Genomic DNA, 24,476 nt, shown 5'->3' with positions numbered 1-24,476 from the left:
TGAGCAAAGCAGAGACATTCTATGTGTCTGCAAGTCTTCATAATACTGTCTTCAGGAGTACTCCTCAAACATGGTGCAATGGGTCAGCGCATCTGGCTGTTAACCAAAAGGTTGGTGGTTTGAGCCCACCCTGTGGGAAAGCTGTGGGCATGATTCCGGCATTGTTTCTCTACATTGCAGATACTATGAACGTATTGCTCTCGTTTATTCCCATTCTTTATCCCCATTATGTTCAAATTGAACTAGATGACCCTCAGGCTCTACAATTCTATGATTCTTTCTCCTCAATCCAGAGATCTGAATGTGCCTTGATTCATGGGAGATGGGGCATAATTGTGTGTGAAGGTTCCCTCATTCACTTCAACTGAAAGATTGAAAAAACACATTCTTTGCACCTGCATATGTCCTCTCTCCATAAAATTAAATAGAGAACATGTGGGTAAGTGTAGACACACACAAATGTGTATCTACATTCATCCTCATTGAATTCCTATGCATGTTCTTTTGGGAATCAAGGAGGAAATAAATGCAATGATGGTGGCAGTGTGTTGAAATGCCACAGAATCGTTTCAATTCATCATGCAGAATAAATGGAACAGTCAAGTGTAAATTTAAATCATCCAATACAATACCAAGTAGGTTTGGCACAGAGGTTCCCCTGGGAAGGGATCTCACACCCGTAGCCTTTTCAGACGGATCCATTATTTACACCAATATGCATACATCAACCAAATTGACAATGTCTTTTCCTTGTTAAAGATAAATTATTTCCCAGCAGTACATACCATGTGTTATTCAAATGTTCCCTTTAAAGTGTCTTTTCATCTAAAATTAACTGAATGGAATTTAACTGAAATGCTTGGAATACTGACCAATCTAGGCCTGACCTATTGACTTTTTGCCCCATTTCCTAAAGTGAAAGCACTGACTGAAGGGAAATATCACACAGATGCTAATAGATGACAACAGCAAGGGGTATTTCAGAGGGACTTAAATTATTCCGGAAGCCTAGAACTTAAGATCCATAACAGTCTATATCTTCTGTTGTTTTTAATTATGTCTTTAAAAAAGGTCCCCTGCTGTGTTTTTGAAATACTAAATGGCCTCCACAGCTATGTGACATAATTCATTCTAATTCATGATTACAAGATGTTTTCAAACTATTCCCTCTTTCCCAGCAGCTACTTAAAAGCAGGAAGGGGGGGGATAGAGAATCTTCCCCCACCCTTCCGTATTCTCAATTTATCCTTCATTTTCCAGGTGTACACTTTGAAAAACAGTTTATGAAAGATAAAAACTCAACATATGCTGACTGCTTTTAGTGTTTCCCACATTCCTGTTGAAACGCATAATGAAAATCAGACACAAGCTGGGCTTTTTAAAAAGTTCTATATTGCAGACTTTAAATTCTACCCAATAAGCAAGATGGGTTCCAGCAAATATTTTATTCCTGTACAATGATGTTATCTTCTCATAACAGTGGGGTATTAAATCCCTAGGCTAATGCTTACCAGATACAATTTTGAATTGCATAGGATACATAGTGATCAAAACACGGAGACTTTTTTTTACCTCTCAACATTTGCAATCAGCAATAATTTCATTAACAGAATACTTATGTGTCTACTCAGAAGTAAGTTCTTGGAGTTCAACTTACTCCCAGGAAAGCTGCAAAGGACTGCAACCTACATTTACTCTTCCCATACCTTTCAAAGGATGAGTGGGAACTTGGTTAAAGTGGACAGGGAATTTCAAGCTGTAAGCCAACAAAGCCATTTGCTGTGAAAAGGAAAAGGAAAGGGAGTGGGGGGGGGGGTAAGAAGAGGTGAAAATGCACTTGCTGCCAAAATCCTTTCCAAGTGATAATCTTCTAGAGTTCAATCCTGCTCTGCTTCGCCAGGATGCACAGGATTCAGTCCAAGTGTCCCAGAGGCAGTATAAGCTGAGACCAAACCCTTTCATCAATCATGCCTCCTATAGGACCACTGTGGATGAGCCTCTGTCTGATGGATTTGTGCCAGCTTCCTGGTTTCTGGGAACTGGGAAGAGCTAAAGAAGAAGTCTGGCTGCTAAATGTGTACTATGCAGCAAATGAAGGACTGTTGATTTCTGATAACGTAGGGCTTTAAGTCTTTATAAAGGGAAATGGAGCATGAAGCTGGATCTGAACTGTAGCTGATCACCTGGAGATGGTCCAGAATTCAACAGGGATTACAGGAACAGCCCTATGGGGAATTTGACCTAAATCATTCTGCTGTTATCTGCACTACATACCAGCAGGCTGGAGTTATAAGAGGCTTTTTGCTGTTGTTTTAAGTGTTTCATACCTGAATTCACTTGGTCTCTGTAATGGGAGATTTCCTAGTCTACCCATTCCAAAAATAATTTGCTTCAGTCTGAAGAACTAGTGAAAAAGAGAGAGATCATTTTCTTTTAAGTGTGCCGATGCAAACCAACCCTCTAGCATACTCTCAGTGTTACCACCCTGATCTTGCTGTTCACTTCAAAAAGAATTACAATAAATAAAGAAATACCTAAATAGGATTCATTGTTATCTGCATCCTTGAATTGTTCCTCATCATATCACTGAGAACAGCAGAACTCCATGGAGATTGTGGCGGGGGGCGGGGGGAGTAAAAGAAACATTGGTGTGCCCTGGGTCATAACAAGCGACAGGCCTTGAACAACAACAAAAAAGCAGGTAGACAATTTTTGAATGCGAATTAGTTTTTTTTAAAAAAAAAAATGTGCCAAGTGTGATACTTCCTGTTCCAAACTCCTTTTGTGCTGTGATAGCTAAATAAAAGGCAAGCTCACACTGGAAGAAAGAGCAGCCATCTGATTTTTGGACAGTTTTTCCGATATGCTTCAGCTACAGCTCTGTTTATCTGGAATAATGCTTGACAGCTGCGCGTCCCCCAAGCACGTGCTCTGATACAATGCCCTGAGATGGGTGAAGCATGTACAACAAAATGATGCAACTTAAAGCAAGACAGCCAAGTCAACTAAAATCCATGTTTCTCAGAGTCCTTTCTTGAGTTATAGACACAGGGACAGTCTTTCGGAGACTATCTGAGAAACTGGCAACTGGAGAGGAGTTCAATGTCATTCAGTGCAATTTTCCTCCCTTTCGGGTGTGCGTGTGTGTGCACGCGCCTATTCGAACGCTGAGTTTTAGCAGCACATTAAAAACAAAGCTGACAGAATCAATAGAATTTAAGATGCCCTCATAATGTGGGTTTAACACCAAAGTAGCACCTTTAATCAAAGATGTGGAACCCTCTGTGATTTTCTGACATCTACATCTATCATCCAGATAACGCTGCTGCCGCTGCTTTTTTCGCTGAACAGAATTAGCAACTTTAGTCAAATAATTAAAACCTGCCTGCCCAGAAATGTCAGGATAAAAATCAGTCTGACACTTTATCATTCTTGTAAAAGTTTCATTTTAATCTACACACCACGCCAGCTGCTTTGTGGCGCTATAATAAAAGTCATCAAAATGCTACAGGGAATTCCCAGAGCACACCAAAAAATATTTCAGCACCGGCTGCCAGGCACATTTTGAAGTTAGGGCCAGTTCATTCCATGAAAATGAAAAATCAGGCATGCAGAATACTTGTAATAATGTGTTTATCAGTACATTCAGAATCCCAGATAATTCCCTTTATTTTATTTTTTTAATGCAAGAATTATTATTGCTCTTTCTAGAGAGAAAAGCTTTCTTACAAAGAAATAAAGCTACATTTTAGGGGCATGTTTCAAACATAACACTTAAGCCATGGCTTATAAAAAGTATGGCTAAAATATGGTTCATTTGTCCAAACTACCTGTGGCAGGTGGCGCTGTGGGTTAAAGCCTCAGCGCCTAGGACTTGCCGATCGAAAGGTCGGCGGTTCGAATCCCTGCGGCGGGGTGCGCTCCCGCTGCTCGGTCCCAGCGCCTGCCAACCTAGCAGTTCGAAAGCACCTCCGGGTGCAAGTAGATAAATAGGGACTGCTTACCAGCGGGAAGGTAAACGGCGTTTCCGTGTGTGGCTCTGGCTCGCCAGAGCAGCGATGTCACGCTGGCCACGTGACCCGGAAGTGTCTCCGGACAGCGCTGGCCCCTGGCCTCTTAAGTGAGATGGGCGCACAACCCCAGAGTCTGTCAAGACTGGCCCGTACGGGCAGGGGTACCTTTACCTTTACCTTTACCTGTGTTATGTTTTCTAGCAACAACCCTCAATCCGAGGACTTGGATGGCTTACTAACCCTGGTTTGTTTTAACTTGATTTGGCATTATGTCTGAATCCAAAAGCCCTGATTACTTATGATTTTACGCATCTACCCTATCACCAAGCTACAGAACCACAAGCAAGAGCAGCTGGAAAATAAGCAAACCATGGCTTGCTCGCTCATCTATGACCACTGTTGGTTCATTGAACAAACCATGGTTATAATAAACCATGGCATACCATTATGTGCAAATGTTGCCTAAGGTTGCCATATTTCAAACAGTGAAAATCGGGGGGGGGGGGGGCGAGTTGTTGATCAAGAAATGCGAACATGGACTGACATACGTCCGGAATTTCCCAGGCATTTTCCTGATTTCCACCCTGATATGGCTGCAGACTGCAATATTCCAGATATGCACGGGAAAATCCAGGTGTGTGACAACCCTAATGTAGCCAGAAGCTCACCTAAGAATACTGAATGGACTACATGCAGCCATTTTCTGCATCTGTATGGTAAAACCACCCTTACTAGTTGGCAGGATAATACAGACTTACCAAGGGGATATATTCAAACTAAACCAAGTTGTGGCTTTGTCTCCAGTTATACACTTCTGGGGCCCCTCATAGGCCCTGGGATGATTATTTCAACATAGCTCTTTCAAGCCCAAAATGACTATTAACCACATTGGTTGGCTTTAACACATGGTTAATGGCTTTAACACATTGTCAAATATCACTATTTGCTTATCCATTCCACTGTAGCCACAGCCTACCAGTCATGTGCTTAAATACAAGCCCACTTCTTGACCCATGCACATCCAAACATTTTTGCACAAGTGCTGTTTAAAAAAGGAAAGTGATTCACATGTCAGGAAAGATGGAAAAACCAATAATCTGTATCCACTAAGGCTTTAGTCAGGCAAGAAACTATTGCAGCAATAATAGACCTTGATCGAAGGATTCATGTAAGAAGTCCACTATGCAAAAACTTTGAATTATTATATAACTCAGTGTATGAAATGGGCATAATAGACCAAACACAGCAAGAATTCTAGAATCATGGACATAATAATATAATAATAATTTATTATTTATACCCCACTCATCTGGCTGGGTTTCCCTAGCCACTCTGGGCGGCTCCCATCCGAATATTAAAAACATAATACAGTATTAAACATTAAAAACTTCCCTAAACAGGGCTCCCTTCAGATGTCTTTTAAAAGTAAGATAGTTGTTTATTTCCTTGACCTCTGATGGGAGGGTGTTCCACAGGGCAGGCGCCACTACTGAGAAGTCCCTCTGCCTGCTTCCCTGTAATTTCGCTTCTCACAGTGAGGGAACTGCCAGAAGGCCCTCGGTGCTGGACCTCAGTGTCCAGGCAGAATGATGGGAGTGGAGATGCTCCTTCAGGTACACTGGGCCGAGGCCATTTAAAGGTCAGCACCAACACTTTTATATTGTGCTCGAAAATGTATTGGGAGCCAATGTAAGTCTCTCAGGACCAGTGTTATATGGTCTCGGTGGCCACTCCTAGTCATCAGTCTAGCTGACGCATTCTGGATTAATTATAATGGACATTATACTTCTACAATGGCAATACATGTAGTTTTCCTTCTTGGAACACAAGCTAGCTTCCAAGAAACTCTGGGACACTCAAGATGGCCTTATCTCATTTCACCTTCTAACCATTCAGCCCATTAATTAGGTCAAATGAACATTAAAGTTTCTCAACACAGGCAAAATTTGAACATATTTGATTAAGAATACCATTGCCTCTTGACAAAGTCAAAGCGACAAAGTGCTCCTTATTGTAACAAAGTCATCCACGCTGATTACCTTTTCACCAGAGGTTGGGGGCTTCAATTAGATACAAAGATTTAAAATCTACAATTAATGTCATCCCTCAGCAGACCAAAAATTCCTAAAAGCGTATCAGATATACCATGTGCGGCACCGACCATGCGGTGCATGTAACAAATGGAAATATATTTATTTTCTACATGAAAAGGGGGTTGGGGTTCTTTTTGAAAGCATGGGTGGAACTCGGTTTGATGAAAACTGTTAAAGATTTTGGATGGAGACAAGGCAAGGAGAAAGAAATCACTGCTACTTTGTTTTAATGAAAACGGTAAGCACAGGCCCAGCCTTGGCTGTTTCTACTACCCATATTGCACAGAATCAGTTGCATTTTATTACATTATTACTGGGGTTGGTTTACAAGACCATCCCCAATAGGCTTGACCTTTGGAAAATGCAGGCACAAGTGTGGGAATGCAGGGGGGAGGGAGGGGGCAAAAGATGAAAGAGGATGCCGTCGCAGCAGCCGTCTTATGCTAAAGACTTGATTTCGAAGAGCAACTCATATGGCTGCAGCCAGAATAATTTGAGAGCTCACTTTTCAACAACCTACAAAAAAGGGAGTGTTTTTTTCAGGACATTTTTTTAAAAACTATAGAGTTGAAATGTGTATATGATTATGCCAAAATTTTAAAAAAGGAAATGATTAAAAGGAAAACACACAAAAAAGCATGATGTCGTGAGGGGGGGGACATTCTTATACTAGGGCAACTATATTTTATTTCACGATGCCTTTATTCAGGCTTGATGTTGATGATGTATATCTTGATTTTATGTAATTTCCTCTCTTGTTTAATTGCTCAGATAAGCTCAGGGAGAAACCACAAATTACCTGAGCACGCAAAAGAAACATAATTATCTTTTAACACTGAAAATGATGTTTTCCCACTTTGCATATCTACAACCTTAGATATATAGAAGGAGGAGGTTTAGAAAGCCATGGTGGCCATTAGAAAACTTCGTGAGTTGGGTTTTTTTAATGATTCTTTCCCTTAGCCACTTAGCAAGCATATTCTTTGGACCACAAAACTTTGTGCCAAGAAAAGCAGGATCCTGTGGTTTTCTAGAAAAAGGGGAGAAATGCAAATTTTGCACAACTGACTATGATTTTTACTAGCCGTGGGAAAAGGCAGGGAACCATGTAACCAATTCTGGCCCTTGAACTAGTGAAAATTCTGCTCAGAGCTACTCCAATACTTAGATTTCAGTAGTTATTATCCACTTTCCAGCTTAGCTCCACACCCCTATGAACACTGCCTTTTTAAAGAAAAGGCTAACATACTCAGCATGCTCAAGTTCAATCCAGCTACAAAAATGTGTTTTCCCATACAACTCTACCCAGGAATATTGCCTTAGACATTAAAATAAAAATCTAGGCTTGAAATGTAAATTTAAGTGACAGTTTGTAGTCACATGGCTAATACAGTGGTGCCTCGCAAGATGAAAATAATCCGTTCCGCGAGTCTCTTCGTCTAGCAGTTTTTTCGTCTTGCGAAGCATCCCTATTAGCGGCTTAGCGGATTAGCGCTATTAGCGGTTTAGCGGCTATTAGCGGCTTAGTGGCTAAGCGGCTATTAGCAGCTTAGTGGCTTAGAAAAAGGGGAGGGAAAGGGAAAAAACTCGCAAGACTCGCAAGACGTTTTCATCTTGTGAAGCAAGCCCATAGGGAAATTCGTCTTGCGAAGCGCCTCGAAAAACGGAAAACCCTTTCGTCTAGCGGGTTTTTCGTCTTGCGAGGCATTTGTCTTGCAGGGCGCCATTGTATTCCCTTTATCACATATAACCATATTCCCAGCCCATCAGTCTGCACTTACACAATAGGCATCTCAAAGTCCACTCTTCTGTTAATAATAATCACTGCCCACTCTACTAGTCTATGCAATGCACGACCGGGGTTGCGATACTATTATACCATGCTACTGGGGGGAAAGGTTAGGCTGCAGCAAAGTCACCTCTTCACTCCCTTCCACTAGTGGAAAGGAAGATGGCTGCTGGAGATGGGGGAGCCCTGAAGCTGGTATCCAGTGGAACGCCCCCAAATGGGGCATTTAGTGTTAGGGGAGAGGTTTTTCACCTGTGGGTCACTCTAAAGCAGCCTTTCTCAACCTGCAGGTCCCCAGATGTTGTTGAAGTACAACTCCCATCACTCCTAGCTAGCAAGGCCAGAGCTCAGGGATGATGGGAGTTGTAGTCCAACAACATCTGGGGACCCACAGGTTGAGAACCGCTGCTCTAAAGTCTCACAGATCCTCCAAGAGACATGATCCCCAGGACCATCAGCTGCGCCAGTCTGAACCTGATGTGGCCACACATTCTGTACACATCCAAAACTAACAATTTCCTTCACAGGAATCAAATCAAATGTTGTTGGTTTTGGATTTTTTGTTTTTACATTCCTCATTTTAGCATTAATTTGTCAGCTATCCTTACAAACTACATAAATTATAAGCAAATCACAACCATGTGTGCTGTGCTAATTAAGCTCTTTCCAACTTTAAAGGTGTTCTGTATTTAGAATTTTAAATGCAAATATACATACTTTTAAAATAGATTGTTGATTCCAAACACACATCATTAAAAAAAAGAAAAACAAACAGCAACTGCCACCTGAAGCCATGCTTGCAATAAAAGCACACTGTACCTTTTCTCCACAAAATCCTTAGTCTCGTTAACAAGAGAAAGTGCATGCAAGTGGCAACCAGAGAGTGCAACAACGGCATAATCTGGACTCAGGGCCCCCCCTGCTCACATCACTAGAGATTCATCCAGTGGCCCCCAACAAACTAGATCAAAGGTTTTTGAGTTACGGGAGCATCTATAGTATTTCCTGATTGCACATTTCAGTTTCTAAGGGTTGTAAATCTGTAATGTGAAAAATAAGAGGGCATGATACATAGCAATCATGTCAATGAAATTCCTAGCCCCCCTTGGATATTAACAGTTGGAGGATGTCTTAGGTGTCCAAGACCCTCTTGCCCGTTATTCATGCGTTATTTATATGGCTACCTAATTGATGTTAATGCAGAGGCAAAAGTGAAAGAGAGGTATCTGTAATGTGAACTATGAGAATTCTAGCCAGCATCTGGCTATAAATCATTTCAAGAAATGCTTTATGCCTTGATGTATAAAAACGCTTTAATTGTAAAGCAGTAAGAGCCATCAGCCACAGAATCTTGGCTTCCTTTTCTTGGAGCACCTTGTTGGAAAGTCATTACTTTTGTTCACAAGGAAAACCAGTGGTTCGGTTCAGGGGTCATGCCAAAATAGGTTTTTGAGAACCTTAACCCAAGAGTTGGTGCAACATCAGTAAGTTGGTAAACCATATTTTACAATCGGCTGGCAAATTAGAAATTGTGGTTTGCAAACTATGGTTTGTCAGGTCTGGACATATATATATATATATTCTCAAATAACTTCACAGACCACTCTTGCCCACCTTACACAGTACCTCTTAATGTGCCATCTCCAACTTCAAACTCAGGTGTGAAGTTTCTGAAAGCCACATGCTTTAGGTTACTCTTGTTTGTATGTGCCAGCTATTTGTTCTCAGAACAGCATTCTCAAGAAATCACTACCAGTTTGGGGTGCAGCCCAAAACTTATCTATGCAATTTCTATAAAAGAGGCACCAATGCTATCTACCACCTCTGGTACTTCTACCACACACCTAAGAGCAAGGAAGCCCAGCCTTGGTATTTCACTGACCAGTGGGTAAGCCAACAATGCATAGAAGGGTTTGAAGTCATAGGAGGACACAGTCAACTGACTTGCCAGAACACATAACATAGAGGGGGATTTTCTAGAACCTCTAAAGATTACCTGGGCACTCTCCTATAGTTAAATTATAATAAACAGCTGGCCAACCACAGCAGCTGATTCCTTGGGGAGAGGAAAACCATGGATAGATCTCCTTCCAGGCAAGCTGTGAGCAGTGGCATCACTGAAAAGCAAAAGCAAGGTGAGACCAAGGGCAAGTCAAGACAGCTCCTGTGGCTCAGGTCTAGGGGGCATTGTAGCAACAAATGCAGGCAGTGGCGGCCAGCACAGCCAACTGAAACAGTGCATTACAGTGGTGGAAGCAACCCTAGATCTGCAAATGGAGTCTTCCTTTCCCCCTGAACATGAAGCAGTAGATTATGGTTCCACAATGTCAGACACAGGTGAATTCACAAGGTACGGGAAATTGTGACATCAGATTGGTCTTTATCCACAGCTTCTAGCCACTCAAGGTGAGTTGCTGGGCAAGAGCATGGAGAGGCAATATAAGCAGCTATTTAACTTGAGGTACAAAGGCTGCCCATCCCTGGCTTCAAATTAATCCTAAATTATGAGCTTGGAAGATGCTGAGACTCTTAGAAGACGCACCAGCAGAACTCCAATGCTACTCCAGAAGCATGCTCTCTACCTTCTATGTATTTAGCATCTAAGTTTGCTTCTCTGTTCAAGCTTTCTGAAGATAGAACATCCCACTGCAGCCTCTTTTAGAGCCACACTCAAGTAGAATATCAATTTCCATCTTCTAACTAGAGTCCACTGCTGCATGTCACCCTCCACTGCACTAGTGAAAACACATATTCTGAGTTTCTGAATTTGAAACAACACTCAATCAATGACCTCCTAACTCCCTTAAAATAAAATAAAAACTAGACTAAAAATGAATCCAGTGGCACCAACTTAAGAACATAAGAATTGTCCTGTTAGACCCTGGTTTAACCTCCTCCACCACAAAAATACACAAGTTGATGATGTTCAAGAAGATACCCTTTCTAACAATATGAACTACCAGCAACACATACACAAAAGTGCCAGCTTCCACAGTCTCTTCCCAATCTGGGAAACATGCCTCTCTAGTTTACTACCTGTCAGGCAGATTTGAGGGACTCTGGAGAATGCACAGCCAAAAAGAAAGGTGCCAAGCCACATCAAAAAGAGTGGAATTTAAAAGTACAGTGCTTTCAACACACTCCAGCTGGGTTAGGGGGCTGTGTGTAGGTCAACAGCATGTAATCTGAGCTGAGCAATGTAGCAAGCAGGAATCATCATGGGGAGGTTTGGGCCAGAACTGTTCTGATTGAATACCTGCCTGCAATGATCTGTAGAAGATGCAGAAGCAGAAGCAGCTGTAGCTGAGCATTGGCAGGGATAGGAAAGCAGAGGGGTGGGGAAGGGGAAGGACTGGCTCACAGATGTTGCTACTTTATTCTGTTATAAACCAATAACCAAATGATTAATTGTAGCAGAGCATAAAAATAGGTAAAATAATAAAGGAAAGCTCAACAGCCTGGTATAAACCAGAAACCTTCCCAAAAGCTTCTGAACTGAATGGACTTTTCAGGAAGCCTTCCTGTTAAAAGTATATGGACAATGATAACACAATTGCACACATGGCATCACTTTGCCAGTTAGGTGGCGATACAAAGCCATTTAGAATGGCATCCAGGGAGTCGTCAGAGGCAGGTGAACTGAGCGGCAATTGAAGGGCGAAGGTAGGACATTGTTCAGCAAGTCAATCTTGCTTTGCCTATACATCTGGGCCATCAAACCACAGTTTGAATTCTAAATTATGATTAGCACAAGCCACAGAATGGAGTGATGTCATGAGCCAATGTTTTGAGAACCTCCATAAATAGATTAGTTCCCTCAGGCTCTTCAAAGCAATCAGAAATGCATACCCCCTATGCAAGCATTCAAAAAGCAAAAAGTACAAAAAGAGCATACTTCCCAACTACCCACAACAAAGACAAAGCATGTGCCACATTAGATGCATACTGGATAGCAATCAGACAGTGGAATGAGAATTTACGAAATGTCTTAGGCTGCATCTCATTAATTAAAAGACACAGAGGAGAGATAATTCATCTTTCTGGATTTTTAGATTACGGAACAAAAGAGAATCCCCCCCCCAACTCAAAACCAACTCTTTTTTTTAACAGTGCCATTTAAAAGTGAGTTATATAGTAGCAATTTTTGAAAGAACTATAAAAATGCTATCAACTCAGTTGTATTCTGTTAATGATTAACTCCAGCCCACAAAGAGCTGCCATGGCAAAAACCTCAGAAAGGAGATGTCTTTGTGTCAATGGCAGATCAAAACAGCATTACTAAAATTATTTAATCCCTTTAAATAGGATGCTGAAAGAAGAAGGGCTGGCGGAAGGAATTCATATTATTCTGTGTGTATATATACCAAACCAATGTACTCTTGTTTATTTTTTCAGGTTTTTTTTTTTTTTAAGAATTGTTTAACTGGTTTATTTGAAGATTTCCCTAATCACAAGAGCACAATACATTAATCTGTATTTCACTGGCTGCTCCTTTAAAACATAACCAGCAATTTTGACTTTCATTTTCTCTTTTAAAGTTTATCAGTGACCAGCCCACTTTTTTTGCCATCCCTTCTTCCTACTCACTCTGCAATGTGGTGTTAATAACCCTGGCCTACATTAGCAGGCCACAGGACTAGTGAGATCAAATATGTGGTGCGATAAAGTGGCACATTCTCTCTCTCTTTTAATTTTATTTTTAAAATCTAACTTTTACATTGATTTCACACACCCCAAAAAACCCTAATGAGTGGCCATAGTTCCCTAAAAACCTTATTTAGTATGGAAACTTCAGCCAACTTTTCCACTTTCATCATCTGCATTTCATACCAACAGAGGGAGGGGAGAACTCCTGTGGCTTCATTTGTTGCTAGAGAACGTCTCACGTTTTCTTTTTATAACAAAGGGGCTGGAGGAAAAGTACTAAGAGAAAGCTGGTGTAAGTCAAAAACAAGAGGCTCAACGATAGCATTGCCATCCTGGCACTTGAGTGCGTTATAGGCTCAAAGAACTCCGAGCTTAATAAAACAATTACACAGATGGATGCGGATACCAACGGCATTCTGTGTGCTGTCCTATCACTACACGAGCACCTGCAGCCTTGCACTGTCCTGCTAGGTGCTTTTGAAAACACCTGGGCAAGCTGTTTGCCCGAGATGCTAAGAGATAATTAGCAAATAAAACCACTCCTGGCACCCCTTCAACATTAGTGTCGAGCCGTAGCAGCAAGCTGGCACCTGGCAAAGAGAAATGCTAGATGCGATAATTCCAATTTACACATTCAGCACAACATTCCATCTGTCTGTCATCGGGAAACAGTTTCATATTCAATGATAACACAGATACCCCGAAATAATACCGCGTCCAATTGCTGACATGCAGATTCTGTGCACAAAGGAGGCACCAGCTGTGACCACTTTCTTTGCTTACATGGTAAGGGTCATTTTCCTATTGTAATAAGATTTTGGCATTTGGCAGGGGGGGCGGGAGTACTTTCAAATGGAAGAAACCAGTAAGAAGAGCAAGCCATCCAGCAAAACTCTGATCAAAGGCAGGTGCTGTACGTCTCTTTAAATACACAACCTCCCTAACCAAGATATTTGGCCATCATTCCTTTGAGGAGAACAGAGTTGCATTCCTTCAACCTTTAGATATACAATGGTACCTCGGGTTACATACGCTTCAGGTTACAGACTTCGCTAAGCCAGAAATAGTACCTCGGGTTAAGAACTTAGCTTCAGGATGAGAACAGAAATCGTGCAGTGGCGGCAGCAGGAGGCCCCATTAGCTAAAGTGGTGCTTCAGGTTAAGAACGGACCTCCAGAACAAATTAAGTACTTAACACGAGGTACCACTGTACAATCACAGAACCCATTGTCAAGTCTACTTGAGATTTCCAGGCAATCGCCTTCTTCATTAGCATCCTTTCCAGTCCAATCTCCTGGTCCCAAAAGGTGAGGCGAGCACCTTCCTGTATCAGCGGCTATTTCTATTGAAGTCCAACTTCTTCTCCTAAAGCCATAACATTACAAAATGCCTATTCTCCCTTCTATGTTGTTCTCCCTCCAGTTCCTAAGAAGACTTCATGGTTTTTGTGGTGACCAAGGAGATTGGTGTGATTCTGCTGATGTTAGTAGGCTGTATAGTGGAAGCTTAACCAGATATTCTCAGTGACTGTTCACACTCAGCTCCTCTTTTATTTTACCTTTAATATTACTTGGAATAAACTTTACATGATTGGGTTCCTGGCAGTGGCCTCACCAGCAGGAGACTGGGAACTCGGGGTGACAGTTCTCCTACTTCCGTGTAAATGAGAGGCACACTTAACTCTAGCAGACTAACAGTGCAATTCTAGACATATGTATGGTGGCAGCTATAGCACCTCCAGGTATAGGGTGGTATATAAATTCAATAAATTAATAATAATAATAATAATAATAATAATAATAATAATTTTTTTTAAAAAAAGAGTGCATGTTGACAGTCTTTCTCATAGGGCTTGTGATGAAACAGTGGGTGCTGATCTGTTGCAAAAGTCAAATGAAACAAGGACCAAAATTTAAATGAACCTGAAAACATTTATACCAAATATTACACACACGCACACCACCACCACCACAACAACTTACAGAGACACTGCAAATAATGCATTAAATCAACTATTAGCATTCACTTGCCATAAACATTAAACCTGACCCTTCAAAACTAGGGCTTTATGTCAGAAATAGGTTATTCATAGATGTATGCATGGTTGGCATGCAATTGTTCCATTTCTTGTTCTTAGCCCCACTCCCCACCCCCCAACCCAAGGCATTGGTAACCATTATCATAATGGAGCAAGGGTTCTGCATCCCAAGGATGGGAAAGCAACACTAAAGCTCCTCAACAACATCTGCATTCCTAACAATAATTTAATGGTGGTTTAAGAATTGGAGCCTACAAACCCAAGGACCTGACCCTAAATTCAGTCACCTCATCCAGAGATTTGGGTGAATTCTGATGGGCACCTCCAATGATTTGTTTTAGTATAGGAGGATTATCTTCATGCCATAGATCAACTTCCTTCACCAAGTTTGTCAAGGAAGCCATTTCACAGTTTGCACATTCACTGCTTCCCATGCCTAGAAAAGATTACTAAACTGAAATGGGAAGTGGTGATATCCATTGATTTCAGTGGAACTTACTTAGGAGTAAGAGTTATTAGAATTGGTGTGCCATTCTATATCTATTTAGGAAATCAAGTGAAGTTCTGTGAAGGATTTACCAGTTGATTTTTTTTTTTTTAAGTTCGTACTTCTTGGAGCTCTAAATACAAAATTCACACCAACAGCAGCTTCAGACTTGTTTTATGAAGATCCAATAAAAGCCAGGGCTCTGGGATCCAAGTACATAAATTAGATTTATGAGTTTCTTTCTGTTGGTCTCTCTCTCTATATATACAGTGTTACCTTGGGTTACATACCCTTCAGGTTACAGACTCCACTAACCCAGAAATATTACCTCTGGTTAAGAACTTTGATTCAGGATAAGAACAGAAATCGTGCTCCGGCGGTGCGGCAGCAGCAGGAGGCCCCATTAACTAAAGTGGTGCTTCAGGTTAATGACAGTTTCAGGTTAAGAACAGACCTCCAGAACAAATTAAGTTCTTAACCCGAGGTACCACTGTAGATATATATTTAAATCCAAGTGGCCCTAGGAAGCAAAACTTTTAAATAGTGAAATGTTAAGGAGCTGCTCCCCTTCAACATTTCCTCCCATTCAAAATAGCTTTCCCCTACCTAAGCTATCAAGATCTTTTCCAAAGTGGATAGGGTGGGTAGCTAAAAGGAGTGGTGACGCTGGGATGGCGAATGCAGCCAAGGCAAAATAACTGAGCAGCCTCTATCCTCTGGTCTCCCGGGGGCGCTTTCATTGTGTGGGGGACGATGACACTTGTTTATTATGTCCAATCTACCACTCTTACCGGTGTGTTTGCACCACAATGACCTCCATGCCACATTACCCCCCTTCCTCCTGGCAATTAACAGCAAACCACCTGGTGGGAACTACCAGAGTGGCTCCACTCCATCCAGTGAGCCGCTTCTGGTTCTGGGGCATAAGAAATGCAAAACATACTGCTCACTTACTAGAGAGAGTGCATAGTTTTATTCATATAGCTGTGCACCTGAAAATGTGTGAATGCAGACACACAAGCACTTCAGCAAGCTACAGACCTGGGATGACTTCAGTTCTCTGCTATGTTTTTATACATATGGGACTTACTTCCTCCTAGGTATGCCATAGGACCACAGCCTTAAATTACTGGATTATAGCTCTCCATTTCCAGTTGTTTGCTATCAATTTTATTATAGCAACCACAACAAAACCCTCTATTTTGCAGGATAGGTGAATGGATAATTTATTTAGGATTATGTGATACATTAACAAAGAAGACTTGGGCTCTCTACAACAGAGGGAGAGCAAACTTCTTTTTCACCACATTTGTTTCCTTGGTGCCATTTGAAGCAATTGTTTTTAGGTCCCCTCAAGGAAAGAGGTTTCACATTTTCTAGCCTTCCATTTAACCTGCCTTAATCAGTTGAACAAAAGTACTTTAGGTAAAATGATTCCTTCAGTTGCCTTAGCTACAAATCCCTATAGTATACTATAATTGAAATCTATTCACGTAAGTTAGGAATAATTAGGACCCCAAATTAAGCCAAATAGAAAGTTAATTCAAATAGTCAGCTGCTGTCATTTAAACGGTTATGGAGTTTTACTGTTGCTTAACATCTCTGAATGTGTTAAAATGCACTGCTGCACACTGATCAGCATCTCAATGGTTTAGTCTGACCAGAAACAGGGTCACCAGTGCTCATCTCTTTAGCCGCTCCCTTTCTAGCAAAAGGCTTCCCAGTTATCGCCAGTTGATCTTTGCTGTGAGTCAATAAGCTACTCTCTAGACAGAATGAAATGTGGCAGGGCCATGGTAAATAAAGCAGATCTCTGTCATCAAACAAAAAAAAGAAAGGAAAAGAAAAAGCAACAAAGGAAAGCACCCTTTTCAAAAAAAAAATCTTATTCTAAGCAATATCAGAATAAAGCAAAGTATTAAACAAGCTTCCTGTCATCTACAAACTGACATAAGAAAATTTTGGATGAAAGCATGCATCATGATGTAAACATACTGGACTGGGTTGTATATCACACTAAGCCAAACCTAGAACAAACCATGGTTACTGCTAGTGGTTAGTCAGGACAGAGCTTAACTGCAAGCCTTGGTTCAAACAACACACTAAAGCCAAACTTTGGTGGCTACAAGCTCCTCTCCAGGACCCTGTACGTTTGTGCATTCACACTAAACTGTGTTTATGTAACCATGGTAGTTAAACCAATCAGCTTCATAAACCATGAATTGAAATTGGTTTTAACACCTAACAGTCATTTGTTGTAAACCAAAATTCCTGGTTTGCACATAAAGCTAAACGGAGATTATTTGAAAGTAAATTCAGCAGAAGCCTTCCAATCATTACAGCTCTAATCATTTAACTGATGAAGTTACTAAGCAAATAGTTATGTATAGATCTTACATGATGTGGTTATATTGTAAGAAAAGAGCCAGTGTTATCTCAAGTCCTTTAAAGATGCACTGTATCTCAGAAAACCATTGTATGCAGACATACTCTGTTGCGAAGCTGAGGCTGCTAATGAGGCCAGAGACCATCTTGGCTGTGCATCTTGGAAGACCTGCTCCCTGCCTTGCAGCCTTTTTCCCACCTGGCCTCAGAAGGCAGGGCCCTGACGGACTCCAGCTACAAAAGCTGAGGCTGCTAAGCAGACTTGGATACTGTTTAGGGGGCTTTGTTGGGAGTGAGGGCTGTTGCTGTTATTGATATTTATTTTAGCTCTTACAATTTATGTAGATCTTGTTCAAGTTGGTTGTTTACTTTTTGATGTTGTGTTTATTGTTTATATCTACTTTTGTTATGCTTGCAATTATGTAATTCTTTTATATGTTGTAAGCCACCTTGAACATGGTTTTAACTTTGGAAATGTGGTGTACAAATAAAATGATTTACTGACAGACTGATTCCACAAACTATGATAAACCACATATATTTTTGACTCAAAAAGGCCTGACTTCAGATTCTACAAATCTTTTTTTTTTTTTTTTTTAATCACTCTTGGTCACTTTATTTTAAAGTACATCTTTTAGGTAGTTGCCACAGCAGCTGCTTGGGTCCTCTGCACAGACACTCTGGTAGCATGAGTCTTTGCAAGATGATCAGTGAACTCCTGATAAGGTGACTTGGTGAACACAGTCTCTTTCCACAGATCAGGGGTAAGGTAACTATAGGTCTTTGAGATGGCATCAAAGGTGGCCTTGGCAAAGTTGCCCAAGGTGGCAGTGCAGCCCCTCGCTGATGTGTAACAGTCGTCAATACCAGCCATCATCAGCAATTTCTTGGGAACTGGGGCAGACACAATTCCAGTACCACGTGGCGCAGGGATGAGACGCACAAGTACGGAGCCACACCGACCTGTTACCTTGCAAGGTACAGTGTGCGGCTTGCCGATCTTGTTCCCCCAGTAGCCTCTCCTCACGGGCACAATGGACAGCTTCGCAAGAATGATGGCCCCACGGATGGCGGTGGCAACTTCCTTGGAGCACTTGACCCCAAGACCAACGTGACCGTTGTAGTCACCAATCGCCACAAAGGCCTTGAACCTGGTGCGCTGACCAGCCCGGGTTTGTTTCTGAACAGGCATGATCTTCAAAACCTCATCCTTCAAGGATGAGCCCAGGAAAAAGTCAATGATTTCAGACTCCTTGATTGGAAGGGAGAAAAGGTAAATCTCCTCCAGAGACTTGATTTTCATGTCCTTTACTAGGCGACCAAGTTTGGTGACTGGAATCCATTCTTTGTCTTCAGCTTTGCCCCGAGCTCCACGCCCTCGGCCACGTCCCCTGCCACGGCCTCTTCCACGCCCTCGGCCTCCACTGCCAAAGCCTCCTCGGAAGCCTCCCCTGGCAGCAGCTCCTGCACCTGCAGCTGCTCCAGCTCCTCCTGCCCCTCCCGCAGCACCGGCGTCGTCCGCCATTTGGTGTTCTCGACTAGAAGCATTCTACAAATCTTTTAACATTGTCTCACACTTACTTTTTAAATAATCCATCATAAACAATGCATCCAGTAATTAACTCAAAACTGAAACTGAAGTTCTTTCATAATACACTTCACAACAGGTTGTAGAGATTATAAAGTGTTCACCGCCTACTATTTTAATAAATGAAATGATGTTTGTATTTACGACTTCATATTTTCTTTGACTGTAAACCAAACCTTGGGGGCACTGGTGAAAAAAAAGACTGGAAAATAATCATTTAAATAAAAATTAAGTTTTCAAGACTTCATCAGTCTTAATTGGCAATAACTTACATCACTTGAAATCTGTATGCATGCCAGCTTCATCTGTTGCAAATTAAATAATGAAAACGGACAATAAACAAGGGTACTTTTTTCTGTTTACTAAGAGCAGATTCATATCAAACCCACTGAAATGCATAATCAGTTCTAAATGGCCACAAAACCTCATTTTCCCAAACGGAATTATGGTGCCAAGTATACATTTGAGCCTAGACTATATAATTAAAATTCATCTAAGAAACATCTTGTTTGAATAAGATTGTCATCTGATGACATAGTAAGAAAACACACACACACACACACACACACAGAGAGAGAGAGAGAGAGAGAGAGGAAATTCCTCTGCTCGGACAGGGGGAAAAAATCACAATTGGATGCATTAGGAAGGAAATAGGAATATGAAGCCAAAGTGTTTCAAATCTTCATTTGTATCTCCACATTTCAAATGGAACACTTTCTGTTCATTCTAGTAAATCCATAACTGATAAGGAGGGCAAGTTGCTTGCAAAAGAAATCTATAACCAGTTGTTTCTACTGTTAAGAATGGAGCAACATCTCAAGCTAGCTTTCCTCTGTCTCTTGAGGCTGTATTTGACAAACGGATGGCCAATCGACGATTTACTTTTATGCTCACGAGTTTAATGCCAAAAAATGCACACATGTCACAATCAATGCAAAGAAAACTTGTTGCTTGAACACTAAAGTAATTTTCATAACTGACAGTACCCTAAGTGCTAAAGTGTTTTGTTTTTTTAAAAAAGTGAAATAGAGGTTACCTCTTAGATTTGGACAAAAAAGAAAATCTCCAGGACAAGGACATTTCTTGTTCTAAAATACTACAGGTACAGGGAGCTGTACAAAAAAAGTACATAGCTTTTCCTAGACTAGGCTTCTTAATTATGCAATAAGGCATTTAAATTATATGTGCTGTTTCCAGTAGAAAGTGCTTAGGAAACCAACAGGAACACATAACACAATTTGGTTTCCTTTCCAACACTGTTCCACAGTTGGGAGGGGGGGGACTGCATTGCGAGAATTAATTTTTCACACCTCTTTGCCAACAGCAGGAAAGCATCTACAAAGTACCTTTTAACACAACCAAAATCACACCCACACACCCCTCTCACTAGGATTGTTCAATCTCATTTGAAATTAGGAGATTCTCTGTCTTCCTTCTGTTAAAAACAACTGCAGTATCACTCTGGCCAATGATCTGCATGTACCAAAAAGGGTATATGCAGATACTCCTACAACTCTCTTTCAAAGAAAAGTCAGTGGGTAGTGATAATGAAATCACAAAAAAAGGTTTAGCACAACAGAAATTTCATATTTAGTAGAGATGCTCAGGTTCCTTTTGGAGGCAGAGAAAAATTGACACCATCTCAAAATATGGTGTTGCTCTGTTTATTAAAATGAGCACGGTTTCTGTCTTGCCATAGTCTCAGGATTACTGCTGATTTGCTTATCAATTGCCCTGTGATCTTCGGATAAAGTATGGTATAGAAATTCAATTAATAATAATAAAAATATATAATTATTTGTATGTTACTCCCAATTGGTAAACTGCTAACAAAAGGTTTCAAAAACAAAATCAGGTGATAAATGTAAGAAAAGCAAGCAAGTTCATTATACTGTGTTTGACACCTTAGCATTCTAAAGGTCAAAAATACCTTGCCATTCAATGAATCTGCCATGCTCAGATTTTACTGGGGGATAAACTAATGCTTCCTAAGAAGGTGCCGAAGCGAGAAGGAAAAATAGCTCTGATTATATTAATTCCTCATTCCTCAACCCAACAAACACGATGAGCATTCGAAAATTCTAAAACTAAACAGTGTTCTAACCACTTTTCCTTGTGTACTGGAGAAACAAACCAACCCATTCACATATGTAATTGCAGGGGGTTGGACCAGATGTGAACTAGATGATCCTCGAGTTCTCTTCAAACTCTACAATTCCATTATTCCGTGAGTATAAAAGGGATGTTGGGCCACTCCTCTACTCATGTAGGCTTTTGCCACATTCTGAAACCCTGGATGTAGACAGATCCCTGCAGATGTCCATCCAAAAAAAGAAAAGAAAGGATGTCTGAAATGAGTTGTGCAGCACCATAAAACCTCAGCAGCAGGGGCAGAGATACAGCCACTCAGCCCCATTCTATGCACAAGAAGGACTAGTCTGTTCATCTGTTTTAACAAAAGTTAAAAGGTAAAGGGACCCCTGACCATTAGGTCCAGTCACAGACAACTCTGGGGTTGCGGCGCTCATCTCGCTTTACTGGCCGAGGGAGCCAGCGTACAGCTTCCAGGTCATGTGACCACCATGACTAAGTTGCTTCTGGCGAACCAGAGCTGCGCATGGAAACGCTGTTTACCTTCCCGTCGGAGCGGTACCTACAGTATTTATCTACTTGCACTGTGTGCTTTCGAACTGCTAGGTTGGCAGGAAGAGGGACCGCGCAATGGGAGCTCACCCTGTCACGGGGATTCGAACCGCCGACCTTCTGATCGGCAAGCCCTAGGCTCTGTGGTTTAGACCACAGCGCCACCCACGTCTAAAAACTACTAGATTTATTGTGGCAAGAGCTATGCATAATGTTTGAAGCTTCACAAAATTGACAAATGGTTTTATACAGTAGTAGACAACAAATACTGTACGATATTGTAAAAAAAAATAAAGTATGCCCTGGCAAGCAACAACAGTCATAACATGATATATGTGACTTGCATTAAGTTTATCTGTTCCTCAAGGGTTATGCTACAATTCTGACTTATTCACTTATTATTTACTCTCAAAGTTTTGTGACTTTAAGCTAGAGTTCCTTGCATTCTGTCCCAAATCCTTCTCATAAACTCATTTACAAGATATTATAGTAAATTCCGCTGATTTCAACAGAACTTACAGCTCAGTCAGAAACAGGATTATTCCAGTACACTAATTTCTCCCTTTTTTTAAAACAGTTCATGGGACCCATCTGGATAACAGGTCTCAAGTTCACCTCCACAACTAAATCATTAAAAGACACATTGCTTGTTACACGATCTGTAAGATTTGCCTAGGTTTTTTGTTGTTGTTGAATTTAAATTTATGTCTGTTCATTTCCTTTCTATTCTCTGCCCTTGAAAGTTACAGACTTCAACTTTGCACACAACTATTTTTTAAAAATAGAAATAAATATTCATGCACTATACGTACTGGGGACCACTCCTTTTAAACAGAAGCTGTTAGGCACAAACCATGCGTAGGCGGCTGAAATGTAACCTCGAATCCTCAGGTAATTTAAAACAAGAGGCAACTACAGGCTAAAAATGGCAATAAAGATACCTTTAACCAACTGTGTCTAACCAAGAAAGCTAAGCCAATTCAATCTAATCCTAGTGACTGATCATGGAGCTATTCTTTAGGTGACTGAACAAGGTTATCACAATGAAAAGTAGTAAATTGAAGCATTACTTTAGAGGGCTACAGAAATAAAAAAAAATTGGGCTAGCACTAGCAAACTATTCCTCAACCGCTTTGTTGGAAAATTTTCAACATCCTTTTATTCTTTGTATATGGAGCACCCAGAGCTGTTAAATGGCTTCCACTATCACAAATGTGTTAAGCAAAGTTTATAACTGAGTGTCTAACAAGGAACAGCTGAAGCTATGTAGCTCACTGAAATTCAAGATTTAGAATTACCTGAGTCACATTATGAGCAAAGTTGCATTAATATATACCTTGACTGCCAAAGGCAAAGACTTCCTAGTTAAGTTCCTAAACAATGTTTCCTTCAGTGATGCACAACAAATGGCAATTCACAAACTGGAGTTGTCAGGTTTGTCTCTTATTCTACACCGCCTAGACCGTTTTCCCTCTCCTTTCATATATCCAGTTTTTGCAAGGCCTTGTCTTCCTAGGAAGGAAAGCTGCAAAAGGACACACACACTGCATGCTTTCAAAATGGAAAGCTATGCACTGAGATCCGTTCATACTCCATTTGATTATTAGCATCTGCAGATATCTGCACTTACCAGACAGGGCTGTTGTGAAAACAAACTAGGATTAACTCCATGCATGCCACTCCTGAGGTGGGGTAGTATAGGGATGGGATGAAAAAGTAAGCATTATGTCACTGCAGAGACACAAGCAGCTACTTGAGCAGAAACGTGAAGGCCATGGCTGTCAATTTTCAGCTGACATCACCCAAGGAAGTCACTTTACTCACAGCCATCTCATTCTGCTTTATAGTTTCGGCCAGAGAAAATGGAGTATCTTGACCATAGCAGGTCAAATGAGCTCTCATCCTTCATTTGTTTTTATAATGGCTAATGCATCACTTTTGCATCTGAAGGTCACACTACATGTTATGTTAAAAACCTTACATGTTATGTTAAAAACCTTGCTTGGAGCTAATTGTGTGCTCCCCCCCCCTTACTCAAATGTATGAGCCTGATCTGATCAGGGCCACAGCATATACAGTGGGGAACTTTCATTCCCATATGTAACCACCATAGATAGCTCAGTCAGTAGAGCATGGGTTTGAGCCCTGCATTGGGCAAAAGATTGCTGGCTTGCAGGGTAAAGGAAAAGGGACCCCTGACCATTAGGTCCAGTTGTGACCGACTCTGGGGTTTCGGCGCTCATCTCGCTTTATTGGCCGAGGGAGCCGGCATACAGATTCCGGGTCATGTGGCCAGCATGACTAAGCCGCTTCTGGCGAACCAGAGCAGTGCACGGAAACACTGTTTACCTTCCCGCCAGAGCGGTAATTATTTATCTAATTGCACTTTGACGTGCTTTCGAACTGATAGGTGGGCAGGAGCAGGGACCGAGCAACGGGAGCTCACGCCGTCACGCGGATTCGAACCACCAACCTTCTGATCGGCCAGTCCTAGGCTCTGTGGTTTAACCCACAGTGCCACCTGCGTCCCTCTGGATTGCAGGGGGTTGGGCTAAATAACCCTCGTATTCCCTTCCAATTCTATGATTCGATTGGCGCCAACTATAGCTAATTGGTAGGGACGCAGGTGGCGCTGTGGTAAAACCTCAGCGCCTAGGACTTGCCGATCGCATGGTCGGCGGTTCGAATCCCCGCGGCAGGGTGCGCTCCCATCATTCGGTCCCAGCGCCTGCCAACCTAGCAGTTCGAAAGCACCTCTGGGTGCAAGTAAATAAATAGGGACCACTTACCAGC

The 24,476-nt window shown here is 41.5% G+C and overlaps 2 protein-coding genes across 19 annotated transcripts in view; both read right to left on the bottom strand.

Annotated features, from left to right (window-relative positions):
- ADGRL2 (adhesion G protein-coupled receptor L2) overlaps positions 1 to 24,476 on the bottom strand; it is a 244,688-nt gene that overhangs the window by 125,491 nt on the left and 94,721 nt on the right. The window lies entirely within an intron of this gene.
- On the bottom strand, positions 18,067 to 18,999 carry LOC307219260 (small ribosomal subunit protein uS5). The gene has a single exon (XM_079982312.1). The coding sequence runs from the start codon at positions 18,975 to 18,977 to the stop codon at positions 18,087 to 18,089; it is 891 nt and encodes a 296-aa protein (XP_079838438.1). The 5' UTR covers positions 18,978 to 18,999; the 3' UTR covers positions 18,067 to 18,086.

The sequence above is a fragment of the Podarcis cretensis genome (genome assembly GCF_951804945.1).
Source record: "Podarcis cretensis genome assembly, chromosome: 6".
NCBI classification, from domain to species: Eukaryota; Metazoa; Chordata; class Lepidosauria; order Squamata; family Lacertidae; genus Podarcis; species Podarcis cretensis.
The sequence above is the reverse complement of the archived record's forward strand: the minus strand, read 5'-3'. Positions and strand labels throughout refer to the sequence as shown.

Excerpts from the sequence above, each read along its gene's own strand:
- LOC307219260 (XM_079982312.1), bottom strand. The coding sequence starts at position 18,977 with ATGGCGGACGACGCCGGTGCTGCGGGAGGGGCAGGAGGAGCTGGAGCA.